Here is a 24,824-nt window from a genome sequence, read left to right as displayed (position 1 = left end):
GCTTGGTAATGGACAGGGAGGCCTCGTGCGCTGCAGTCCATGGGGTCGCAAAGAGCTGGACACGACTGAGCGACAAAGAGAAGAGTTGAATCTTGTCAACTTCTTTTCTGAATCTATTATGATGTTGTCATATGGTTTTCCCCCTTTTTTCTGTTAATGTGAAAAAATATATTGATTGGGTTTTTAATGTTGAGCTAACTTTGTCTTATTGAAATAAACCTCACTTGGTCTGATATATTATTTTTTTAATGTATTGCTGGAACAGATTTGCTAATATTTTGTCAGATTTTTTTTTGCATTTATATTCATGAAGGATGTTGGCCTATCCTCTTTTCTTATAATAGTTTTGATTTTAATATCAGAATTATACTGATATCAAGTAAATTGGAACTTGTACCCTCCTGTTTGCTCTAAGACTTTGTATAAGATTGGTGTTATATTTATTCCTGACATATCTATTCATCAGTGAACCCATTTGGCCTAGAGTTTCTTTGTGGGAAGGTTTTAAATTATGAATTCAATTTCTTTAAGTAGATGTGGTCTTCATATTTTCCATTTCTTTTTGTGTTAAGGCAAACTGTTTTTTTCAATAAATTTGTCCATTCCATTTACATTGTTGAATTTATTGCCATAAAGTTGTTGATAATATCCATTTATTACCCTTTTTAATGTCTGTACAATCTGTAGTGATATCACATTTTTCATTTCTGTTATTGGCTATTGTGTTTTCTTTTTTTCTTGATGAGCCAAGCTTGCTAAGTTTTATCAATTTTATCAATCTTTTCAATGAACCAACTTCTGACTTCGTTAATTTTCTCTATCGTTTTTCTCATTATTTCTATGAAACAATAAGATAAATGAATAAATTAATAAAAGAAAGGGAATTGATGAAATAGATTTTGCTTCTGTTATTCTGGATTTAATTTCCTCATCTTTTTCTATTTTCTTAAGGTAGAAACTTAGAACATTGATTTTAAATCTTTTTTCTTTTCTGAAATAGGCATTTAAAACTACATGTTTTTAGTAAGTCCAACTTCAGCATGACCCCACAGTTTGTGATGTTTTATTTTCAGTGTTGTTGTTTAGTCGCTATGTCATGCGCAACGCTTTTGCAACCCCATGGTTGCAGCCTGCCAGGCTCCTCTGTCCATGGGATTTCCCAGGCAAGAATACTGGAGTGGGGTGCCATTTCCTTCTCCAGGGGATCTTCCCAACCCAGGGATCAAACCCACGTCTACTGCATTGGCAGGAGGATTCTTTACCAATGAGCCATCTGGGAAGCCCATCCAATTAAAAGGTTTTTTTAAATTTCCTTTGTATATTTTTTTTAATTTAGAAGTGCATTCGTCAATACCTAAATATTTGGGGATTTGCTATTTATGATTAATTTAATTTCATTTTGGTCAAACTATTCCTAGTATCCTGAGATTTTTTTCTGTCATGGATTGATGTTGAGTTTGAATTGAATGAAAACCTGTAAGGTATTAACATTTTGAAATGTATTGAGACTCACTGCATGTCCCAGTGTATGGTCTATTTTTTTTTTTTTTAACATTCTGCCATTCTTAGGTTCTATAAATGTTAATTAAGTCAAGTTGGTTAACAGATCTACATATTTCAGCTGAGCAAAAAGTGTTAAAATCTCCAGCTATCATTGTATCCTTTTATATTTCTCCATTTAACTCTGGTCAGTTTTTGGTTGATGTATTTTGAAGTGCTATTAGTAGGTACATACACATTTGAGATTTCATTTCACTTCTTGAATTGATCTTTTATCATTATGAAATGTCCATATTTTTCTTTGGGAATACTCTTTGTCTTGGAGCCTACTTAGCTCTGATAATACTATATAGTTATGCAGCTTTTTTATGCTTGCTACTTGCATGGTATGTTTCACCACACTTTTATTTTTCAAACTTTCTATGTCTTTACACTTAAACTATACTTCTTACAAGGAGCATAAAGTTGGGTCTTGCTTATTCTCCCCCCTGCCCCCCCCAGCTTGATAATCTCTGCCTTTTAATTGAAAGTATTGGTGCGGTTGTCTTTACCATACTCTGCTTTGTTTTCTATTTTTCATCTACTTTTTCCTCTGTTCATCTTCTCCCGTCTTTTATGTTAGTTGAGGTTTTTAGTATTTCATTTTATTTTCTCTGTTGGATTTTTGGCTGTGCCTTTTTGTATTACTTTCTAGTGGTTGATCTAACGTTTATAGTATATACCTCAAATCGATCATAGTCTATTAAGAATAAATAACACACCACTTCATATTTAACAAAGTAATAACCTTCAGTTAGTTCAGTTCAGTCGCTCAGTCGTGTCCGACTCTTTGCGACCCCATGAATCGCAGCACGCCAGGCCTCCCTGTCTATCACCAACTCCCGGAGTTCACTCAGACTCACGTCCATCGAGTCAGTGATGCCATCCAGCCATCTCATCCTCTGTCGTCCCCTTCTCCTCCTGCCCCCAATCCCTCCCAGCATCAGAGTCTTTTCCAATGAGTCAACTCTTCACATGAGGTGGCCAAAGTACTGGAGTTTCAGCTTTAGCATCATTCCTTCCAAAGAAATCCCAGGGCTGATCTCCTTCAGAATGGACTGGTTGGATCTCCTGGCAGTCCAAGGGACTCTCAAGAGTCTTCTCCAACACCACAGTTCAAAAGCATCAATTCTTCGGCGCTCAGCCTTCTTCACAGTCCAACTCTCACATCCATACGTGACCACAGTAAAAATCATAGCCTTGACTAGATGGACCTTTTTTGGCAAACTAACATCTCTGCTTTTGAATATGCTATCTAGGTTGGACATAACTTTCCTTCCAAGGAGTAAGCATCTTTTAATTTCATGGCTGCAGTCACCACCTGCAGTGATTTTGGAGCCCAAAAAAATAAAGTCGGACACCGTTTCCACTGTTTCCCCATCTATTTCCCATGAAGTGATGGGACCGGATGCCATGATCTTCGTTTTCTGAATGTTGAGCTTTAAGCCAACTTTTTCACTCTCCACTTTCACTCTCATCAAGAGGCTTTTTAGTTCCTCTTCACTTTCTGCCATAAGGGTGGTGTCATCTGCATATCTGAGGTTATTGATATTATCACACCTTAATTCCATTTACCACCACAACCTCATCTTTGAGGTTGTTGCCACGTATTTTATTTCTATATACATTATAAGCTTTAGCTTACAGCGGTGTTATTTTTGTTTTAAACAGTCATATGCCTCTTAAGAAAATTAATAGAAGCCAAAAATATCTAGTATTTTATCTTTAGGCCCGTATTTACTATTACTAGTACTTTGGGGCCTTCCCACAGGCAGAGCTTCCATCAGGAGTCATTTTCCCTATGCTGAAAGAGCTTCTTTTTTTTTTCTTGAAGATTTATTTGGTTGTGTCAGGTCTTAGTAGTTTCCATGCAGAGGTGGGAGAAGAGGGGATTCTTCCCCAACCAGAGATCAGACCCATGTCCCTTCCACTGCAAGGCAAAGTCTTAACCTCTGGACCACCAGGGAAGTCCTGCTTTCTGCACTTCTTGTAGTGAAGGTCTGCTGAAGACAAATTTTGTCAGTTTTAGTTTCTCTGAAAATGTATTTATAGAAAACTCTTCCTTTTGAGGGATATTTCTGTTGGACATAGAATTCTGGCTTGATGGTAATTTTCTTTCAGTGCATTAGCTATGATATTCCATTGTCTTCTGATTGCTTTTGTTTACAGTGGGAAGTCAGTCATGATCCTATTATTCCATTCTGTGCATTGTGTCATTTGTCTCTGGTTGCTTTCAAGATTTTATTTTTATCCTTGGCATTCAGTTTTTTGATTGTGAGCGACCTACCTTTGGTTTTCCTTGATTTATCCTGCTTTGGGCTCATTGAACCTCTGCTAATAATATGTTTTCCACCAAATTTAAGAGATTTTTGACAATTATTTTTTTTTAACTACTTTCCTTCTCCTTGTCTTCCTTCTGGGATTCCAGCTACTTGCAAGTTACAGATACAAATATGACATATTCCCACAGGTCACTAAGGCTCTTTATAGTTTCTAATCTTGTTTTTCTCTGTGTTTTGGATTGGATAATTTCAATTTTCCATCTTCACATTTACTATTAGGACTAGCCAATAAATTTTTCATTTCTGATATTTATTTTTCTATTGTTTCCATTTTGGAGGCTTAGATTCCCCATCCTTTAAGTCAATACTTTTTTTAGTTCATAAATGTATTTTAGCAACAGCTTTCAAGCCATTGCCTACTAATTCCAACATTGGATATCACTGGTATCACGGTACTCTCCTTTGGATCTCTCTCCCTGAGCCATGATCAAGAAATTGACCCAAGAACTTCCCTGGTAGTCCAGTGGCTAAGACTCCATGCTCCCAGTGCAGGAGGCCCAGGTTCCATCCCTGGTCAGGCACAAGGCAACTAAGAGTTCATGTGCCACAACTAAAGATCCTGCATGCCACAACCAAAAGAGGGCATATGCTGCAACTAAGGCCGAGTTCAGCCAAAAAACTGAATAAGTATTACTTAATTAATTATACATGTGAAAAAAGAGTTTAAAAAGAGAAGAAACTGACCCAAGGCAGAAAGCAAAGATAAACATGTAACTCATGTTTTGGTGTTCTCCTTCCCTTAGGATTGGGCGAGTACCGAAACCAGCTGCTTCACATATTGTGTCCAGGATTACGGGCTGTTCATAGTGGGATGGTGAGTCCAGTATGAAATGCTCCATCATGGCCACAATTTATTTCCTATGTCAAGGTCTTTAAAAGTTATGCATAGAGTGTGATGCATTTAAAAATTCATTGTAGAAATGTGCTATTAAAAAAAAAAAAACCTCTTAAAGTAAAAGGCTTTTGTAAAGGACAGAACCTTTTGTAATGTAAATATCGGCCCTGAATGGAAGCAACCAGTTGGAAAATATCTGAGGCCCTCTCCGATCAACGTTTGAGAAAGACTTACCAGAGCAATGTAGAAGTTACTTTCAATAAAGCAGATTATATCCTGCACAGGAGGAGCTAAGGAAAGACCATACCACCTTCTAAGGGAAATTGCCCTGCTTCACAGCTTTGGCTCCTTAGAAAGCCATAGGACCTTATCCTCCTTGATATAGCCTAGCATGAACAGGTAAGCTGGAGACAATCAGGTTTCTTCTCCAAGGGTTTGAATTGGGACCACAGAGAGAACTGGTGGAGGGATGTAGATACTGATGGAGACATTTTATGAGACAGAAGAGGCCAGAGTAGTCATGATGAGCTGAAAATACAGTAAGTAATGAGGGAGCTGAAACCGTAGAAAAGTTGACTGCTTGGGAAATGAAAATAGGGAATGAAATATAGTTGCTAAGAAAAGTAGAGAGGGGACTTCCCTGGTGGTCCAGTGGTTAAGAACCTGCTTTGCAATGCAGGGGATGCGGGTTCAATCCCTGGGCAGGGAACTAAGATCCCACATGTTTCACAGCAACTAAAGCCCATGTGCCCCAACTACGGAGACCTTGAGTGACAACGAAAGCTTCTGTGTGATACAACGAGGATTCCACATGCCTCAACTAAGACCCAGTGCAGGCAAATAAATAAATATTAAAAAGAAGAAGAAAAGTAGAGAAGCTATGAGAGACGTGGAGAAAGAAATTAGTACCAATATCTGTTTCAGAACAAAGAGGTTTCTGAGTCTAATTCTAGGCTATCTATGTATTTATAATATCTACCCACAAACCCCTAAATATACACCTTCCTCTTCACCCATCCCACCTTGTATTTGAGGTAACATAAGTGAGCCTCTATTCTTCGCCACTTACAGAGCTTAGCTAAAGGCACATGTATTGTGCCTTACAGTTTTCCAGGCTCATAAAGGGCAGAAGTTGGATAGGCTCAGGCTTTCCAGGCAGAGGGAACAGAATCGTTAACAAAGATGCAGGGACCTGGATCCAAGTGTCTGTCCAGGGATTAGCAGATTTGTCTTATCCATTTGTATTCCAATTTGTTCCAAAGCAATATTTGAGGCTGAATGTATGACACAAGGAAAAAATAAGTAACTGAGAAAATGGATGTCTGATAGGAATTGGAATAGGAAAAGAAGGTTAATATCAGGAGTAGAGTCCCTAAAAAAATTAACAGAATTGGGTGCTTTGACTAAAACAAAGGAGTCATGAGTTGCTTCTTCTGCAGGCCTACAAGGAAAAGTTAGCGTTCAGAGTATTGCAGTACACACCTTTCCATCAGACTTCCAGGGTGGCGCTAGTGATGAAGAACCTCCCTGCCAATGCAGGAGAGGTAAGAGATGTGGGTTCAATCCCTGGGTTACGAAGATCCCCTGGAAGAGGGCTTGGCAACTCACTCCAGTATTCTTGCCTGGAGAATCCCACAAGAAACCTGGCAGGCTACAGTCCATAGGGTCACAAAGAGTTGGACATAACTGAAGCGACTTAGCATGTATGCACATACCTTTCCCTCAGTCATTATTTACTCACCCACTAATTCATTCAGTCATTATTTATTCATCCAGTATTTATTAAGCATCTACTATGTACCAGATGCTAGGATGGCAGCTAAAGAAGAATGAAAGTTGAGTTGGTCCCACTCCAGGGGTTCTCAAATCTAGGAACTGAGCTAAATGGAAGACATAAACACACTACATAAACCAGAATCCAGAGACGCTTTAAACAGGACAAAGTATTGTGAGACACAAAGCAGTGAAACCAGTTTGATCAACAGCCGTGTTCTTTGCTCACTTCTTCCATACCACTCAGTCTCAGCAATTGGGAAAATTGAATACTCCACACCGATTTCTAGCTGGCAGAAAACAATTTCATATGGCTTGTTCACAGCTGGAGCCAGAGAACCAAAATTATTCTTCAGCATCTGCTTGCTGGCTGCAAAGCCTAGGGATAAGCACAAGACACCTCTGCTATTATTATTCGACTACCTGGCAAGTACTGAGTTCGGTAAATGAGGTGAGGGGTGGGGGATGGGGGTGGAGACCAAGCTCTGGCCTCAAATGCTCCCAGCTGTTCTGTAATCTGATAATTGTGCATGAAAAACCTCAGACCATAACTCCGAAAATGGCATGACTATAATCATAACAAAATGGAATAACCACTGGCAAAATTTATTTTCTAGTTATCACTTCCAGAAGGAATTCTGTAACACTACTAGGGAAAGCGAAGAGAAAATTCTTTCAACTTCCTGTCACTAAGCCTCTGAATTATCCTCATCTACATCCATCCCTTCCTCCTTTCTCCTTTTCTGTTACAAAGTGGTCCACCTCTTGGCCACAACTGACCCACTTCCATCTCCTCAGACACTTGGTTCTAGTCTTCATTTTATCTCTTTCATCTTCAACTTCTCTCTGTTTCTGCCAGGCAAATGCCTTACCTTAGCATTTAACATATTCAAGCCTTAACTTCATCTGAAAAAAAAGAAATCCTGTCTACATGGTCTTTATGCCTTCTTCGCTCAATTCAGTCTGCTTTTTATCTCTAAAATTGTTTCCAAGATCTTCACTGACTTCCTAATTATCAAATCCAATGCTGTGTCTAGTTCTTCTCTTCATTAGCAGATGCATCATGACTGACCACATAACCAATAAACACTCTCCTCCCCAGAAGAACATTATTCTTCCTTATTCTCTGGTCAGTTCTTATCCTACATGTTGGACCTTTGTCCAAACCTTGAATCATGGTGTTCCTTCTAGAAATCTTCCCTGATTCTCCCAGAATCAGTGTTAGGATCGCCAACCACAGGCTTCCACTGTACCCAACGCTACTTCCTCAACTGCACCCCATAGTTCATTTAACAATCATTCGTCAAGAGCTTCTAATGCAATGGCCACTGTGTTAGGAGCTGAGAATACATCTGTGAGGAAAAACATCCACAGGCCTTGCTCTCAAGGCCTCACAGTCTAATGGGAGAGACATACACTAATAAAATAATTACACAAACAAGTGAATAATTACACCCTGGGATGCATGCTTTAGAAGAGAAGATCACGGACAATGAAACTATAAACATAGAGAAAACTTCATTCTCTTCATTAACAAGGTACAGGCCGTTAAAGTGGTTGTGGGGGCTGCTGTTTGGACCGGAGTCTTGTGAGTGAGTGCAGCGGTGAGGGAGAGAGGGCACGGAGAATGTTCCACAAAGAAGGGACAACAAAGAACCGAAATACAGCAATGACTGGGGCACAGTGGTACAAGTGAAGGCTTCGACACCCAAGCAGGCCTCAGCCCATATAGGCACCTGAGGGTTTTTGTTTGTTTGTTTGTTTGTTTTACCTGATGGGTTTTTAAAAAATTGGTCCCTCTTTGGGACTTCCCTCATGGTCCAGTGGCTAAGACTCCAAGCTCCCAATGCAGGGGGCCAGGGTTCAATCCCTGGTCAAGGAACTAGATCCCACATGCTGCAACTAAGACCCAGAGCAGCAAAATAAATAATAATAATAATAAATAAGATAAACAATTGGTTCCTCTCCTAAAAGAAGTAGGAAGTCACTGAAGGGTTTTGAGTGTGGGATGACATAATCAGGTTGACAGTTCAAAAAGATCCCTTGGTATGGCACAGAGAATGGATTGGAAGGGACCTGGGTGGATGAGGGGAGTACCCGTGACAAAGCCTGACAAAGCTTTTACAGCTGTCGAGGTGAGAGATGACGGTAGACAGGGCTAACGGGGTGGCTGTGAAGAGGAACAAAGTGATCTGATTCAAGAGATTTAGGAAGTAAAGGGGCAAAATCTCAGATCGAGAGCTTGAAGAAGAGATGAGGATGAGAGTGTAAGGATGTGAGGAAGCAAGGATGACACTGAGAAGGGTCACAAGAGGGAGGAGCTTACTTAGGACAAAGAGAAATGTATCAACTTGCCTTCGATTCTGCTCACCTCCTCCTGTCCTTTCTTCTGTGGATCCCAGGCCTAGTCATCAGACTCAAAATCTCTGAATCATCTAAGACTGTCTTCTGGCCTTGCAACTCTTGCCCACTTACCCCTACCCTCATTACACCTCATCAAGATCAGTATTTCTAAAAGTATTGTCCCAGAGGGGCTTTTGAAGAGATCACACGAAGTGATCCAAAACGGCAAGACTTTTCTTTGGTTGCTACAGGGAAATGATGCAAAATTCCAGACTTTTGATTTTTTTTTTTTTATGGTAACTGAGTTATAAAAGAGTACTAAAACTTGTTAGTCATAAACTAAAATTAGCCTTTAACTGGAGTTCACAGAAGACTCTAATTCAGTTCTCTGCTGAGGAGTCTGGCTGCCAGGCAATGTTTGGCAACGATGCAAAATTCCTCTTGCATATACACATGCAGCCAGTTGGAATTCTCGAAATTTTCAGGAAGGACACTCTGTTATTGGGGTATTACCAGTGATGTTTTGAGCTGGTCCTGGTTTATGGTGCCTGACGTTCATGAATTTTAATTACAAATTATGATTCATGGAGCTTCATCATGATCAATTTAATATGCCATGGTTATTTGATTAACCCTCTGGAATAGAGGGGAACATGTCTCTGACCGTATTTCCTGCCACTTTCCTCCTCCCTTCCTTGCTGATCCAGAACATGTGTGAGCAAGCTCCCATCTCAGGAACTTTAAACTTACTATGCCCTCTGTCAGGAATGCCTTCCCCCCAGAATATCACACAGTTAATTCCTTCACTGCCTTCAGGTCTTTCTCAAATGTCACCTCTATAAGCCACTGCTTCCCCCTGTCTCCCTCGCCAAACCACTATGTTGAAACCATAATATCCTGGTTCCCTGAACTTCCTATTCCTTTCCCTGCCTTATTTTTCTTTAGGACACCCATCATCATCTGACAAACAATATACTTTACTTATTTGTTTATAGACAATTTGTCTCCAACTAAAAGATAAGCTCCCTGAGAGCAGGGATTTGTGTTTGTTTTTTTTGTTGCTATATCACCAATGGGCTTCCCTGGTGGCTCAGTGGTAAAGAACCCGCCTGCCAATGCAGGAGACACAGGTTCAATCCCTGGGTTGGGAAGATCCCCTGAAAAAGGAACCCCCTGAAATGGCAACCCATTCCAGTATTCTTGCCTGGGAAATCCATGCACAGAGAAGCCTGATAGACTATAGTCCATGGGGTTCCAAAAGAACCCGACACAATTTAGTGACTAAACAACAACAAATATCATCAATACCTAGAACATTACCTGGCATAGAGTGGGTGCTCAATAAATAATTGTTGAATGAGAATATTTATATCATCAGCATTTTTGTCCTCAATTTCCAACACCCAGCTCTTAAAGCATGGGTATATATATTTCAAATCTGAACCATTCACAGCCTTACTACCAAAGCAGATATAAATATAAACCCAGAAAATTGTGCTTCTACAGTCACAGTTCCTTGTTATCACTCCCCACCAGTCTCCTCATCCAAGGCTCACCCTTTTCTATCCTTCAAACTCACCCAGATCAAAATTTCCAAACAACAATTGGAAGCATTCAGAATTCATATTCCACCCATTTTCAGGATTTAATATATGCCAGGGATTGTGCTAGGTTCAGGGGAATCAACAATGAATGAGACAGACATGATCCTTGACATCAGAGTTTACAGTATAGTGGGGATATCACATCCTGCCTCCAGAAAGGGACCTTAACCCTTGATAGGAGAATATGCTGGGCAAACTGAGATGTGATGTATGAACAGGAGATTAAGGAGAGATTTGGGGCAGGTTGGCTTGGGGCAGGTGGCAGAAGACAGAAAAGACTGTACCAAGCAATCAGAGGAAATAGCAGTGTCAAAGGCTTAGAGGAGAACAACAGCGTGGATGTCATTTTCCAGGAAGTAAGGGCAGTTCAGGTGTGGTGGAACTGAGGAATCTTCACAGAGCAACGATGAGATCTGAAGTCAGGTGGGTAGCAAAGGTTAGACCTGCCAAGGCCTTCTAGGCCATACAAAGACATTGGACTTTGGGGACTTTATTCTGAGAGCAAGAGGGAGTCAATAGAAGACTTGATCACTGACACAAACAAAGGAGTTTAAATTCTTCTCCGTCCCCTGACAAATCCAATCCTGACCTTCCCTCTCCACTGCAGGCCTCCAAGTCATAGCTACCTCCTTCCTGAAGCATCTCTGCTGCTCCAACCTGCATACCTCTCTTCCTTTCAACCCCAGGGATTGCATCCTCCCTTATCTTTATATGCCTTTGTTCTGTCTCCCCCACAGGCCTGAGTTTCCAGAGGACAGGGACTTCTCAAGTTTCTCTAGGTTGTCCCACACCCAATTCACAACTGACCTAGGCTATAAGCCTCATGGGGACAAAAGAGTGATGAATATAACCTAGCACAACCCAGCTCTGCTCACATCCCACACAAGTATATTTATCCTGTTCTAAAACAACCCTTCCTTCCAAAGCAGCAGCACTGATGTGTGCAAGGCCGGTTGACCCACGTTTCTGTCTCCTGTTTGCTGTCACCTCTCTCCACTCTCAGTTTACCTAAAACCTCTAATATCTCCCCTAATGGACTGGAGAAACTGATTCCCAAGCTTGTTCAAACCCCTAGAAAAATCCAATCTGTAGTTGACAGAAGCAGATTAGTAATTACTTGGGGCTAGGAAGTTGGGGAGAATGGACTGGGATGAGGTACAAGGAAACTTTAGAGAGTAGAGGAAGTGTGTTATATCTTTATTGTGGTAGTGGTTCACAACTGTATAGCTTTGTAAAATCTGTCAACATATACAACTAAAATGGTCCATTTTGTTGTATGTGAACCAGTCCTCAGCAATGCCAAATTTAAAATAAACTGCATGTAAATTAAGAGTCAGTAGCCCCAAGGACAGTATGAGCTTCAAAACACAGTTCAACCCTGACATAAAACTAGGGCAAGGCCATACAGGAAAAGCAGCCTTTCCATGGTTGCAGAGATATAAGAATGGTGAGCACACCTGCTATGGAAGTCCAAGTGAAAGAAGCAAAGGAGACCAGGCAAGTAATATGGAAGGGTGCGTGCTCAGTCGCTTAGACATGTCTGACTCTTTGCCGCTCCATGGACTGTAGCCTGCCAGGCTCCTCCATCCATGGAATTATCTGGGCAAGAATACTGGAACAGGTTGCCATTTCCTACTCCAGGGGATATTCCCGACCCAGCAATCAAACCTGAGTTTCCTGCATCTCCTGCATTTGCAGGCAGATTCTTTACCACTATGCCACCTGGGAAACCCAATATAGAGGAAGCCAGACCCAAATATGTAAAGTCATAAACAGCATGCACACAGATACGGTCTCCAAATCTCAAAATACCTAGGCCTGAGATATTATTTAAGAATAAATAAATAGGAGCCCTGCCTCACAAAGCAAGAAACTGCATATTAATTGTAAGATGATAATTCGTAAAGTGAAAGTGAAGTGAAAGTCGCTCAGTCCTGTCTGACTCTTTGCAACTCCATGGACTATGTATAGAGTCCATTAAATTCTCCAGGCCAGAATACTGCAGTGAGTAGCCTTTCCCTTCTCCAGGGGATCTTCCCAACCTAGGGTCAAACCCAGGTCTCCTGCATTGCAGGTGGATTCTTTACTGACTGAGCTATCAGGAAAGCCCGATAATTCGTAAAGAGTTTGGAAAAGAGTGATCCTTGAAGAACTGAGTGGCTTTGTCACAGAGAGCTCCTCAAGAAGCTGGGCCTTACTTCTCCACCCAGGGTGAGCTGGGTGAGTTAAGAAGGGTGACTCTTAGGTTTCCTGTGAGAAGAGATGACATCTGTCCAGGTGGCAACAAGGGCAGTCTGGATGGGCCAGTTTGGAGTGTGCAGTGTGTGAAAGGAGATAGGAAAAGAGCTTCTTTCCTCTTTGTCTGAGTGCTCTCTCCTCACAAGTCTCCCAACACAGAAGACCTGAAGCATACCACCCCATATAATCTGTGTCTCCTGTACAGGTCTCCTGCACTTCTGTGAGCTCCCAAAGGCCTGTGTCTCCACCTAGCCCAGCACTGGGCACTCAGCAAAGGATGGGAAAAACAAATTCTTTGGGACAAGACTGTGAGGACAATGAACATATTGGTAAGAGAGAGGGTGGGGGCTTAAGGAGGATGGGCTGGTCAGGATGGGTCATGGAGTGAGGGAATGGAATGGTGAAAGGAGGACAAGTGAAAGAGTGGTAGGAAACAGCAGTTCGGGGCAGTGTGGGAGAGGACGCTAGGATTAGAGGGAGAGAGCAGGACGGGGTCAGAGGTCACTGGGAACACAGGCCAGGAGTCAGGGAGAAAGTCAACAGGGAAAGGAAGATGAAGCGTCAGTAGCAGAGGTATGATCGGTGGTCACTGGCAGCGAAGGTCAGAGGTCATCAAGACAGAGCAGGTCGAGGTGTGTTACCTGCTTACGAGGAGGCGGCGGTTGTTTGTGGGGCATCTTTGAAGAAGCGGGAAGCATCTCAACACTTGGAGCACCTACAAAACGCTCCTCTGCCTGAGGACAAGAAGTTTGTCCGTCCCCTCAATAATGCACAGAAAATCCAGATTCTCTTTCACTTCAATTTCCAGTCTCAGGGGTTCTTTGGGGACAGCCGACGTTGTGGGTCCTCCGCGCCCTTGCAGAAGGGAATCGTCTCCTCCCTCGACGCGGTTACCCAGCAACTAACCAGCAGCCAAGGCGCAGGCGCCTCTGATGCCCCCTCCCGGCTCGAGGGGAAGGCGGGGCTGGGCGCTCGGGGAACCACCGGCTCCATTAGGCCCCGCCCCCTCAGGCAAGACGACCAGCGGCCGCGCCACTAGAACTCCTGCATGCGGGAGGGGCTCGGTCTCCAGACACCGCCTCCTCATGAATAATGCAGGATTCAGGCGGTGTCCCGGACCCGGAAGTGGAGTTGCCGAGTCACCGCAGTGGCTGAGCTGCTGACAGGAGGCGGCGGCGGAGGAGGAGGCGAGGCAAGACCTGCGGCTTTGCCCGGCCACTGACGCTGTAGCGCTAGGCAAGCCGACCGAGCCACGCCGGCCTCAGCCCGCTTGCAGATCTCCTGCCCTGCGCCTAACCCTCCATCTGCCCGACTGGTCCGGGGAGGCCTAGTCTGCACCACCCACCCGGCACCTGGGGCCGCCGCCCCGCGCGGTCCCCGTCGGCGTCCCCGGCCGCGCCCGGCCCCCGGCCCGCTCGCCCGCCGGCACCATGATGGAGGAGATCGACCGGTTCCAGGTGCCCACCGCGCACTCGGAGATGCAGCCGCTGGTGAGGGGGCGGGCGGCGGGCTGGCCAGGGCCGGGAGGGGGCGCTGCCGGAGGGGGAGGGAGGGAGTCAAGCCTTGGGGACTGTGCGGACGCCTCGGATGGGGTAGAGAGCCAAGAAAACACATCGCTGGGGGAGGGGGACTTGTAGGACGAGAAAACCGTGGGAGAACATGTGGGATGACAGCAAAGGGGCCTGTAAGGGCGGAGAGCACTGTCAGCGGAGGCAGGCCGAGGGAGCTACGCGGAGCGCCGTCGGATGGAACCGAGCAGGGGCACAGTGGTGCACGTTAGTGGAGGCCCATAGCGGGGAAAGGAAGGGAACTGTCACGGGGCACCGCCGGCGGCAGGCTCAGGGGGCGAGGATGGGAGGTAGGGAGGCGTTTAGACCTAGAGGCCTGTGATGCTCAGAGCGGGGGAGGGGGCCAGGAGCAGTCAGCCTGAGGGACGCGAATAGGTTTGTAGAGGAGGAGGGGCCTGCCCGACAGTTCACTGGCAATGGGTGGGAACGCGGGGCCCGGGCCGAGGACCGGTAGGGGGACGGTGTCCATGCAGGCCCCGGGAATTTGGTTCTTCTCCGGACGACAGTGCACGCAATCTAGGCTGGGGATGCAGGAGCCGGGAAGAAGAGAGCACGGCGGCGAGATGGAGAATCCGGGGCTCAGATGAGAGAGCTCGGAACCTGCGGGAGAGGGGGCGGGGCCGCACAGGAGCCGCCTGTGCCCACCGGTTCGGAAGAGCCCGGAGCATCCTAGGCCTACGTGCTGGGAGTCCTTGCTGGGCTCCGATCCTGCCCGCGGTCTGGGAGTCAGGGAAGAATGATGTCATCGCTGCCGGCGCGGAGGGGATGGAAGGGGGAGGGCCGTGCACGGAGGCTGGCCTGGGAGAGACCATTCCCACTGGCGTCGGCTCCCGGTGTATACCTGCCTGGCTTGTACATTTGCCCGGGGAGACACGCTGAGGCCTAGAGGCGGCGAGGGAGAGGGAGGCGGAGAGGGAGAAGGAGGGGAGTGCCTCGGCTCTGTTCGCTTTGCTTTTCCTTCTTTCCCACTTGGAGTCCGGGTGGGAGCTGGAAGGAGGCAAGGCAGGCCGATAATCTGAAGGTGTGGGTGCGGTATTCTCTGAGCTCAGTTGGAGCTGAACAGAGCTCTCCAAGTCTTGAAGCTCTGGGGTTCCTAACCCTCTCCCCTCTGTGTTAAGTGAAGGCGAGGAACAGATTCTGCCTTTGCCCCCCACCCCGACCCCCCTACCCCGGCCCTGGCTGACAGATGTGCTTTGTGGCATTCTGAGCAAGTAATGTGTCCATTACAGCAGCCAAGACAGACCTTGACAGGGACCCATGACCTACTCTAAGCCACACCTTTTGGAGATGGTAGAGAGAATCATTAGAGGCCACCTGGCAGGAGATGTGTCGTTTTGTCCTCCTTTCCTGATGACTTAGTTCTAGGAGCCCAAACAGAGAAGTTCTACAGAAGTGTACAATATTAAACAGGGGAAAGAGATGCTGATGGACTTTTTCCCTAGCCTGATGCCATTATTGGATTGTTTGAGGGCTAGAAAATCCTGGTAAGAAGTCTGTCCCATAAACCTGAAGAACTTCAGGCTGGGCTAAGAGAATGTTCCTTTCTGGATTATCCTTCCAGCCAACCTAGCTTGTCAAGCTAGACTGCCCTTCCAGTTCTTATCTAAGCAAAAATCAAAAGGAGGGCAGATGAAGGAGCAGAGGAAGAGATCTAAGGCATCAGAAGAGAGCAATGAATTGGTTCTTGCCTCCTATCTGGGGTTCCTAAGATGGGAGGCAATAGCTGTTATCCAGGAAGCGGGGAGAAGGAAGGGGTCCCCAGGCTCCCCAGTTGTCCCTGATGCCTCTGTTATTGAATGAACTTATCAACGATGGTTTGTTTGAGTGAGTAGTGGCCTCAAAAGACTTCTGAACTACTTCTGGTCTTTGTGGCTCCAGAGTAGAAGTGCTTCTGGCAAGGAGGCAGTTATCAGAAAAGCTCTGACTGACTTCAGACTCTTTTCTTTAAGGCTAAAGGAGCACTTCTCCGCAAGAGGATACTTTGTTGAGGCTGAATCTTATGGAAACAGCAATATAGTCATCCCCCATTTAGGGGTCATAGCCATTGCCCTGCATGTCTCTACCTCCCCATCTCTGTTCCCACGTCAAAGTTGAGGATTCCTAGAACTCCTTGAGCTTCCCAGGTGGCACTAGTGGTATAGAACCTGTCTGCCAATCCAGACGTGGGTTTGATCCCTGGAGAAGGGCATGGCAACCCACTTCAGTGTTCTTACCTGAAGAACCTCCATGAACAGAGGAGCCTGATGGGCTACAGTCCATGCGGTTGCAAAGAGTCAGACACAACTGAAGCGACTTAGTACGCATGCACACACTCACAGAACTCCTTAAGTGCTCTTTGTGCTATTGAGACCAATAGAATCTTGTGTGGAGTTTCCCCAAGAGTCTTCATTTCAGGGCGTAAGGAATAAAGGTGGCATACTGCAGAAGAGCAGAGCAGAGTAGCTCTTTAGGGGTGTTTGGGTAGACCATGAAAACCAGGGTCTAAGACGCAGCTGTGACCTAGTTCATTTTTTGCCATTATTTATTGAGACCTCTAGGAAATCTGTCTTCTCTGGACTCAGTTTTCCTATTTATGAAGTGAAGACAAACTATTTCTTTGAATAATACTTCCTTGTTCTTCCAAAGAATATCATAGTGTCCTGATGTCATTGTTCCAGCAAATTTATTCACCAAATACTTGGTGAGCACCAGCTCTATTCCAGGTACTGCGCTAAGTACTAGGGACACAGTGGTTAGCAATACAGAATATAGCCCTGACTTCTGGAGTTCACAGTTCCACAGAAGTTACTGTTCATGCTCACCCCCGTCAGGGTGAGGCCCTCTGAAGGCAGAGTGGGGGCTATCTCCTTAAATCCTGAGGGAAACAGGGCAATACTGGTGTCAGTATCATTGCCCCTTCAGGACCAAGCTGTATTTACTGATAGTAGCCTGTCACATAGGGTTGATCAACAAATAACCCTATCCCACCCTAGAGTGGCTGGAAGAATCCAGGGGCCATTCCTTACTTGGAAAGATGAACTCTAGATGGAAAACATCTTTTTTAGTTTACTTGAAAGAGAAAATTTCACTTGAATAGGAGACCTAGGGGAGTGGCAAGAGCTGGGAGAAAAAGCACAGCCCGCAGATCTGGATGTTTCCAAGGTGCTAATTTAAGCATTTGTTCTCTGTGGGAGGAAGAGGAAGAGGTCCCTGTTCTGTTGTTGGTGCTGCTGTTGCCACAGCTGCAGGAGCCTCCTGTCCCGGGTGGGAATTTGCCTGAAGGGAGTCCCCTCCCTCCTTTCCTCATCACACCAGTTGTTTAATTGGCATGGCTGGGTCTCTGCAGCTGAACCAGGGCTGGGCCCAGCCCTGAGAGCTCTGCAAGCTCTCTTTCTGTCTCTTTATGAAAGGAAGGAGAGCTCCTCTTGGAGACTTAGTCCCTGGGTTCCTCTCCTGCTATGTCTATCTCCTAGATACTCCTGAGTGTTTCTGAGTACAGTTTTTCCCCAAGAAACTGACAGGGACAGGCACACCCTGTATGTCAGTTCTGTGGCCAAGCCACACGCTGCAGTGATCTAGAGAGGCCCCAGCTATCCACAGTTCACTGTTGAGCAGGTGGGTTGAATTTTGGCTATTGTTTGTATCAGCAGCAGGGATAGGCTCTCTGGCCCTATTGTCTGTCTGCTGGGCTGGTTGGTACAACCTCACAGTTTATATGTCTTCTCTTTGACTGTAATTGGAAAGGAAGAGATTTAGTGCAAAAAAAAAAAGAAAAGGGGGGGGGGTGGGTGGCATATGACACCAGGTGGGGTCTCTGTGCACTTGAGAGAAATATTAGTCTAGCCTCATTGAAACCCAGGTTATCCATGAACACATTTGTTTAGTTCATGAGCATATGCTCAGTTCCAGGTACTTTACAGATAAAGACAAGTAAGATCTCTCTAGCGGGTGCCCAGGAGAAGGCTGGGCTCAAATGGCTACAGGAAGGTTTTAGCTACTTGTTAGGAAAGGGTGGAGATCAATGGAGGGCATTCCTGGGAAAGAGGGATACCTCCCAGGGGGAATGCTGAGGTTCTGACCCTTTGACCACATGAGATTGGAAAAGAGTTTCAAACTCCTCCTGACTCCTGGCACTCAGGGGTGGGGATAGTCAGGACATTAATTTAATGGGTGGGCCACAGCAGCTCCTGAAAGTGGCAGAGGGAACATTGTAAAGCTAGCAAGAAGCCACTATGGAAAATCGACATACATATATTCTGTGGTTGGAGCACCTTAGGTCACCTCCTTATATCCATAGGAAGATGACTCTTCACTTTAAGGGTGGATTCTCCTGGTGGTCCATGTAGCTCATGACCCAGTACATTTCTCAGTCTCTGAAAGAGGCATACCCTTCTCTCTCTTCCTATATTGCTAAGTGAGGATCAGGTTTGCTCAGACCTCCAGCTCCTCCCTTATTGCTCATCTCCTCAGTCAACAAACACTGCTGCTGCTGCTGCTAAGTTGCTTCAGTCGTGTCTGACTCGGTGCAGCCCCATAGACGGAAGCCCACAAGGCTCCCCTATCCCTGGGATTCTCCAGGCAAGAACACTAGAGTGGGTTGCCATTTCCTTCTCCAATGCATGAAAATGAAAAGTGAAAGTGAAGGCACTCAGTCGTGTCCCACTCTTAGCGACCCCATGAACTGCAGCCTACCAGGCTCCTCCATCCATGGGATTTTCCAGGCAAGAGTACTGGAGTGGGTTGCCATTGCCTTCTCTGCAACAAACACTAACAACCTGCTTTCTGCTAAATGTTGTGCTGGGCTCAGTAGCACACCCTTTTGCTCCAGAGATGGATATACACAGTCAAGACAGATCGAGGCACTCGGGGTAATGAGCCCTGTAAGAAGTAAGAACCAGGTCCACCAAGGCCTCTCGTCTAGTGGTCAGAGAAGGCTTCACAGAGGAGACACTGCTGAATGGGCTCTTAGAAGAGGACAAGAAACTTGTCAATGTTGGCATATTTGTCAATATGAGGAGGTAAGGACAAGAGTTCCAGGTAAAGAGCATAAAGGAAGGATCAAAAGGATGCATTTGAATAATTGAAGGCTTATAGTTAAGGAAATAACATGACCAAATTTGAATTTAGGACTGTCACTCCAGCAGTGGTTGAGAGACTGGAAAAGGTGATATTGGAGGTTGGGAAACTGATATTGAAGGTGGGTACAATAATAATCTGGGCTTCCCTGGTGGCTCAGACAGTAAAGAATCTACCTGCAATGCAGGAGATCGAGGTTCAATCCCTGGATTGGGAGGATCCCCTGGAGAAGGGAATGGCTACCCACTCCAGTATTCTCACCAGGATAATTCCATGGACAGAGGAGCCTGGTGGGCTGCAGTCCATAGGGTTGCAAAGAGTCAGATACAACTGAGTGACTAACACACACAATAATAATCTAGGCAAGAAATGATTAATGCCTGCACTAAAGCAGGAGAGGAAGGAACATATATACAGATACAGTACCTATTTGCAGGTAGCGTGGAGAGGTGGCGAGTCAAGGATGACTCCCAAGTTTCTGGCATGGATATCTGGATGGCAAAGAGGTACCATCACCGCCCAGGGAAATTTGAAGGGTCTGTGTACCTCTTGGCTTCAGGAACTGCTTGTATGGGGGAAGACTGCTTTGTTTTTCCCTCTGCTTTGCTGCTGAAGCTGCAGTCTTGGGGTGATGGGGGGACCCAGGAGTCCTGAAAAACTGAAGAGCAGAGTGACACTGGCCCCACAGCCTCAAAAGGATATGGAGAAATGCACTCATCTGCCAGTGAATGCTTTCCCTCTGTAACCTGCTTTGATAGATCCAAGTGAATTGGTGGCAGTGAGGAGCCATGGTAGATTTTTTTCTTCCCAGCAGCACTTTGATAAAGGAAAAATAAAATTCTCTGTTGGTTGTGAGAGTGTTTGATGTTGCAGTTTCTGGCCTTGCCTTGCCTTCTACCATCATTCTGGTCAAACCTCTGGTTTTCTGACTGATTGGTTCACTGATTTCTTCTAGAATAGTTGTATGAGTTATTGCTTCACTTGCAAGAGTCAAAATGGAAAGGAACATATATACAGATGTTCCTTGGCTGTCACAACCTTCCTTCTCTGAGACCAGCCTGGAAAGCTGTGCCTGGTTGTAGGAGCAGCGCCCAGGCTGCTGTCTTCCAGGCAGGGTAGCAGGCTTCTGGGTTCAGATCAGTCCAGGGTGAGCTGGCTTCTCAAAACATCCTACTGTAGCCTCTGCAGATGGGCATGTGGCACCAGGAGGTTACCTGGCTCCATGGTGGCTGGGAGACAAGCTGAGTCATTTCCAACCCCCAGCTGCCTGCTGCCATCAACTGACTGTGGCTCAGAGTGAGCAGAGCCTCACTTGAACATGATCAGCTTCAGGGACCCTCCACCCTCTTTGAGAGGCCAGATGGAGCCTTTTGTCTGGAAAGGGGACATGGGAGACTCAGCTGCCTCTTCTTTTTTAAAATATTTATTTTTTTAGGCTGTGCTGGGTCTTTAGATGCAGCACATGGGATCTTTAGTTATGGTGTGGGAACTCTTAGTTGTGGTATGTGGGATCTAGATCCCTGACCAAGGGTAGAACCTGGGATCCCTGCATTGGGAGCACAGAGTCTCAGCCACTGGACCACCAGGGAAGTCCTGAGACTCAGCATCTTGGCTTAGCTGCTTCCTGTCTTCCAGCAGAACCCAGAAGAACTGGTACAGGAAGCCCCAGAGGAGGCAGGAAACAGAGAATCAGGCTTAGGGCTAATACCCAGAGGTGCTGGTTGAAGGAAGCAAGAGGCGTGGCTCAGCAGACTCTCAAGTCATTGTTTCCTAAGGAGACTCTGGTGGGAATCTGGCCGTCTGGGCGGGAGAAAGGAAGGAAGGAAGGAGGCAGAGCTGGGAGCAGCTCTGGATCTGGCTTGGTTTTGCAGTTCAGAAACTGGCACATGACCCAGAGGCCTCACCCTGGAGCAGCAGAGTGAGCTCCTGGCTTTTGGGAGGGACTCTGGAGTGGGGAAGTTGTCTAGGAAGAAGGTCCAGAGGGTCTGGCCTGAGGAATGGGTAGGTGGGGGCCATAGAAGATCCCTCTACACTTTACATTCTTAGGAACCAGTTCAAGCAAATATATACTAGTGTTTGTTGTTATTCAGAAATGTCAAATTGAGGATCAGATGGCTGTGTCTCTTGAGGGTGAATTTTAAGTTTCTATAATGATAATAATGTATGTGAGTGTCTATACAAGTAAGAGGGGACTAATGGCCATAAAGGGGACTTCCCAGGTGGTTTAGTGGTAAAGAATCCTCTTGCCAATGAAGGAGACCTGGGTTCCAGCCCTGGGTCAGGAAGATCCCCTAGAGGAGGAAATGGCAACCCACTCCAGCATTCTTGCCTGGAAAATTCCATGGACAGAAGAGTCTGGTGGGCTGCAGTCCCTGGGGCCACAAAGAGTCAGACACGACTGAGCGACTACACACACACACACAGTGGGTATAAAGAGTGCTCTCTGGATGACCTTTCTAGCCCTGAGAATATTAAGTATGACAAGAGGCTACACCCAGGCACAAATGAGCCCAGCTACTGTGGTTCCTGGCCTGGTTTTCCCTGTTTTCATCACCAGACTCTTGGCTGTCATAACCAGAGTCCACCCCATCTATCTATTTGGAACAGTACCTGAAGGGGTACTTTAACTAAGATTGATTGAATTAATTGCACCCAAACTGTGGTGTGAGAACCATATATATTTTATAATGTAGTTAACTTAAACATAATTATGTATAAACTATAAATGATTTATAGTTCCCATATTAATTTCCAGTTTTATCCTTACAAAGGAATTAGTGAAGCTCTCAGGCAAGCCTGGCTTAGACCAGCATTTCCTATAGTACATTCTTAGGAATATTGGTCCTTTGAGGTACTTTATGGGGGGATAAAAGAGTCTATAGACAAATTCCTTTGGGAACCTATACACTCTATCCTATCACAATGTTTGCTAGCATTTTAAAGACTCTGAGAAGCCCTGCAATAAAGAACCCTTTCCAGCTTTGTTTAACCCAGTGTTTCTCAAGCTTATGTAACTATGGAACTTTTTCCTTGTTATATCTATTAACATCTTACAGAACCGTTGTGTTTTGTGGAATATTCTTAGGGAAACTCTGACTTAGAAATTAGTCTTGTGACTTCCCTAGCAGTCCAGTGGCTAAGACTCTGTGCTCTCAACGCAGGGGACCCAGGTTCAATCCCTGCAGGGAACTAGATCCCACATACCACAGCTAAGACCTGGCACAGAACAAATAAATAAATTAAATAAATAATTTTTTAAAAAAGAAATTAGTTTCTGTTTTGATCGAGTCTAGGCTTCTATTCTTCCAGGCTCTTCTGAGCCTGTTTTATAAGCCACACCATTCTGCCTCCTGCTAGTTTCTAATAGGATGTTGCTGCTTTATGTGAGGATCTGAATTTGTTGCAATCGGTAGGAAGTTCTTAGTGAACTTTGGTCAGGTATGGAAGCAAATATCAAATGCCTAGTTTTTTCTTAAGATAATGCTAAGGCGAGGGGGTGGGTGGGTTGCTTTCCTTCAAGTCCCTCTACTAAATGCTGCTTTGGTGAAACCAGCAAATTTTCACCATTAACTTTTCTTTTTCTGACAGCTTCACTGAGATATAATTCATATACTGTACACTTTACCCATTTAATATTTTACTTTTAACTGTGGTGTGACTGCCACATGCCTCAGTTCTGTTCACCCCTTATTCCAGTGCCCGCTGATTAGTCCCAGCTGCCTGGAGCATGTGTTAAGGTGAATTCTGAGACTAAGTCCTGGTTCAAAGAGAAACAGTGACCTGGTTGAGCTTTCACGTCTGCCATAGTCTTCAGTGGGGGACATCAGTTCTAGTGCTCTGCTTGCCATAACTTTGCATCGTCATAGCCATCCTAGGCAAGCAATGCAGGAAAGGAATTCTCCTAGAGGTGGTAGCCGGCTTAGCAATCTGTTTCACTGAGGGCTGGAGTCTTAGGATGTGGCTCCTTAAGAAATGAATGGAGAAAACTGATCTTTCCTACCCTGATCTTCAGCATGGGTTTTTGCAGTATGGACTTGATGTAAAGGTAACAATCCTTTGGAAATAGGCCATGTAAGATGGAATAACCTTGACTCTGCTGAGCAGATAAGAGGGAAAGAGAGGCAGATTCAGAGAGAGATCTCATAAATATCTCATAAGCGGTTGGCCACACTAAAGATGAAACTATAAGCCCACGGCCAAAGGAGCAAGAAGAAGAAGTAGGCTCCGAGAGGAAATCCTTAAGCCAGCAGTTATGGGTGGGGAGAGGCCCTACGGTGGGCTATACAGCCTTAGCATTCTTTTTCCCAAGCTAAGCAGGCTTTGTTTCTTCTTTCTACCATTTTCCTGGACTCTAGTTTCCAAATCTCTAGTCATCCTAGCTGCTCCAGTGGGCACTTTTAAGTTTCCCACTCCTGGCCATAGACACAGACCTCTTCATGTGATCTGACCAGTATAGATAACTGTGGGGTGCCACCATTCAAAACACTGGTACTGTACTTCTCTTTATTGTCAATGGAAGTTTTATGATCATATTTAATGGCTGTACCTGTTTTTTTGTTTTGGCCCCACCACATGACATGTGGGATCTTATTTCCCTGACCAGGGATCGAACCTGCTCCCCTTGCAGTGGAAGTGCAGCATCTTAACCACTGGACTGCCAGGGAAGTCCCTGTACCTGTTGTTATATTGAACTTAGGACACATCTGAAATAGGGTAACCCTTTGCCTAGTAATGTAGAACCAAGGCAAGAACCTGCAATGAAGTCTTAGGCCAGGCTGGCTGCTAATATAGATAAAAGTCCACGGGGGCTAGTGAGGTAGTGGTTTCATACTTAGTAGAAACTATGCTGCCTGTGTGTAACATGACTCTTATGCTCAGAGATGGAGCTGGCTGAATTCAGCACCTTGGAATTTACGTGTGGAATTTAAATAGGAACCTAGGTGAGGGTGTGTGAGTGGGTAGACTAGGGTAGACCTTCAAAGAGAGCTAGTGACACAGCCACCAGACAAGCTAATGTGCTATTAGGCTATGTTTATAGAACTGTGGAGTTCAGGTCCTAGGAGACGAGAGTCCTACTCTGCACTGGTCAGCGCCGTCCAAATGCTGCATCTGCAGCTGATGTTATCCTTCAAAAGAAGAAAGGACTGGAAATGAAAGGAGTCAAAACCGTGTCCTGTGGGAATAGTTGGAAGAACTGAGGCTGTTCAGCCGGTAAAAACAAAGCAGGAAAAGCAACAGTCTCAGAAAAAGCATTAAAGCATTTTAAGGTTTTCAAATGCCTAAAGGACTAGAGTTAAGGAAGGAAAGATGGATAGACTTCATATTACCTGTGGGTTCACAGGGAGGAACCAGGGCCTTTGGGTGAGAGTGTGGACATTCTTCTGCCTCTGGACTCCATTGCCTCGTGTTTCCTATGGCAGCAGTTCCTAAATGGGGCCAGAAGCCAGGCACCTAGAAGACACATTGATCTTTGCAAAATGCCACACTCTCTGTAGAGCAGGAGCTAGGAACAACCTTCCAGCATTAA

At 45.3% G+C, this 24,824-nt stretch overlaps 2 protein-coding genes across 8 annotated transcripts in view; one reads left to right on the top strand and one right to left on the bottom strand.

Moving 5' to 3' along the window:
- Positions 1 to 13,715, bottom strand: part of DNAI1 (dynein axonemal intermediate chain 1) — a 68,581-nt gene extending 54,866 nt beyond the window's left edge. The window contains exon 1 of one of the 2 annotated variants that reach the window (XM_005210327.5): positions 13,316 to 13,715. In XM_005210327.5, the coding sequence (XP_005210384.2) occupies positions 13,316 to 13,372 (57 nt within the window). In that variant the 5' untranslated portion in view covers positions 13,373 to 13,715. 2 annotated transcript variants of the gene reach the window in all.
- A 95-nt stretch (positions 13,716 to 13,810) lies between these two features.
- FAM219A (family with sequence similarity 219 member A) overlaps positions 13,811 to 24,824 on the top strand; it is a 61,448-nt gene continuing 50,434 nt past the window's right edge. For 4 of the 6 annotated variants that reach the window (XM_005210356.4, XM_002689802.6, XM_003586418.5 and 1 more), the window contains exon 1: positions 13,811 to 14,164. In XM_005210356.4, coding sequence (XP_005210413.1) covers positions 14,105 to 14,164 — 60 coding nt within the window. In that variant the 5' untranslated portion in view covers positions 13,811 to 14,104. The remainder of the gene's footprint in view (positions 14,165 to 24,824) is intronic. The other 2 variants (XM_059889499.1, XM_059889498.1) reach the window with 1 other exon arrangement.

The sequence above is a fragment of the Bos taurus genome, chromosome 8, assembly GCF_002263795.3.
Source record: "Bos taurus isolate L1 Dominette 01449 registration number 42190680 breed Hereford chromosome 8, ARS-UCD2.0, whole genome shotgun sequence".
NCBI lineage: Eukaryota > Metazoa > Chordata > Mammalia > Artiodactyla > Bovidae > Bos > Bos taurus.
This window is presented reverse-complemented; position numbering and strand designations above follow the sequence as displayed.